Raw genomic sequence first — 2,130 nt, 5'->3', positions numbered from 1 at the left:
GTGTGAGCAGGCTGCTGTATCTGCAGAACTTCAGGAAAACTAAGCCCACCTTGGGCCTGGCCCTCCCGGGGAATCCAGGCCCCCACAGGGGAGACGGCGAGTGTCAGGCGGGGACCAGGCTGGCAGCGTCCCCAACGCGGTCCTGCTACAGACCCACCTGACAGGGCTGGGGGGACGGAGCCCCGGCACTGCCCTCGCCCTTCCACCCCAAAAGGACGGACGGACGGACACAGAGCCCACAAATCACCACGAGAACGCCTCCCATGGCGACACAGGTCGCCACCAGTGTCACCGAAACCGAATTTACGTGTGGGCCCCTCGAGTTCCAAGAACTCTGACTCCTCCCTGGGGAAGGCTTCGCCGGGGGCTTCTGCACAATCCCTCCACTCAAATGAGGCACCGGAGTCCCAATGCCTGGCCAGCAGTTGTCCCTCTGACGCGGTTGCTTCAAGTCTCTGCCCCAGAAAAGCACCATGAAGTCTCCAGAAGCTGTGTAACTAAGGGCTTGCCTTCTTCTATCGATAAGAATGGAGCACTGTCGGGGCGCCTGGGTGGCTTAGTCGGTTAAGCGTCCGACTTTGGCTTAGGTCATGATCTCGCGGTTCGTGGGTTCGAGCCCCGCGTCGGGCTCTGTGCTGACTGCCAGCTCAGAGCCTGGAGCTTGTTTCAGAGTCTGTGTCTCCCTCTCTCTATGACCCTCCCCTGCTCATGCTGTCTCTCTCTCTCTCTCTCTCCCCTAGAAATAAATAAAAATATTAAAAAAAAAAAAAAAGAATGGAGCACTGTCTTGTTCCTGTAACGTTCTCAGGACTAAGTGAGGCCAGCACTCAACGCTCACCACGAGCCCGTCCCCTGGCCAGGACCCCCGCTNGGGTGGGGGGGGGGGGGGTGCAGCTTCTCACCACAGCCTCCCCCCCATCCCTCGGCCTGGGGCTCCTACCAGGTCCCACGCTGGGCCATGAAGACCCTCGGGGGTCCCAGTGACCGTCCCCACGCCTGACCTCATGGCCAGGAACCGCTCATTCGAGGCCCGTTGAGTTGACACCACCCGGTACTGGCCCCACCCTGGGGACCTGCAAGGCAGCCCTGAGGGCAAAGGGGGGCCCCGCTCCAACTGTGACCCCAGTTCCCACGCAGCTCGCGGTCCGGGGCCGGGCTCACACCGAGCGTTCCCGCCAAGTGCGGGTGAGCTCCTTGGAGCCGTGACCAGCCGCTGCCTTCTGGAGGGTACGCAGCTGCATGCCACACCATGCCCCGCCCAGCACAGCGGCATCCTACGGTGAACCGCGCCCGGTGACCTGCCCTTAGCCAATTCTGGACGTCACCCTGAAAAGCAGGCTGCGCCCACGCTCTCACCTTCCAACATGGCCCAGTTCCCCCGGATGTGGGCGGACAATTTCTCTACCGCGGCGTCTTCAGGAGCAGCCTGAGAAGACAACAGGGAGAGGCGCGCTGAGCCGTCGCATGAACACAGCCCACTGTGCTGGCGCGACAGACATGGCCATCGTCACATCTCGTCGGGATGAAGACCCGGCACCTGAGGCCACCAGTGTGCCCTCCGCACTGGCTCGTCGAGTGTGGCCTTATCTGCGGAGCCCGGCAGACCGACACATTCCAGCTGCGGGCATTCCCTTCGCCACAACTCTGTGGATGAGGCGCCCGAAAGGGCCGGGGCAGCCCCAAAGCCCTGGGTCAGTGAGCACCCGTAAGGGACGGGACAGCCTGCATAGGGCTGGGGCTGCTTCGCCTCGTTCCGCGGGTCCCAGGAGGTTTGGGATGGGCAGGGACAGTCCCCCTTCCCGGACGGGGAGCCCGCTCAGAGGACATGCCAGGTTCACACGTCACCCATCCCACAGCCCACACCTTCTCCACACGTGGTTGCCCCAAGTCCAGGGGCCCACGTGCAAGGTCAAGGACACACACCCAAAGCACATCAACTGTTGGGTCCTCTGCCAAAAGGACGTGCGATGAGGACAATCACAAGGAAAATGTGCCAATGACGGCCAGCACCCTGGGAAACAGCAGTGCAGGCGTCATGACCTGACAGCTGGCGCAGGGCACCCCGCAGGGAACCCACGTCACAAACCCTCCGGCCACGCCCCCCAAGGACACAGCCCCCAGCACCAAGAC

General features: G+C 62.8%; 1 protein-coding gene across 1 annotated transcript in view; it reads right to left on the bottom strand.

The window, feature by feature from the left end:
- The window catches only part of WDR4 (WDR4 tRNA N7-guanosine methyltransferase non-catalytic subunit), a 20,467-nt gene that overhangs the window by 2,256 nt on the left and 16,081 nt on the right, over positions 1–2,130 (bottom strand). The window contains exon 12 of the mRNA XM_077755371.1: positions 1,357–1,426. Within this exon, the coding sequence (XP_077611497.1) occupies positions 1,357–1,426 (70 nt within the window). The remainder of the gene's footprint in view (positions 1–1,356; positions 1,427–2,130) is intronic.

The sequence above is a fragment of the Crocuta crocuta genome, unplaced genomic scaffold, assembly GCF_008692635.1.
Source record: "Crocuta crocuta isolate KB4526 unplaced genomic scaffold, BGI_CrCroc_1.0 scaffold675, whole genome shotgun sequence".
In the NCBI taxonomy this organism is placed as follows: domain Eukaryota; kingdom Metazoa; phylum Chordata; class Mammalia; order Carnivora; family Hyaenidae; genus Crocuta; species Crocuta crocuta.
This window is presented reverse-complemented; position numbering and strand designations above follow the sequence as displayed.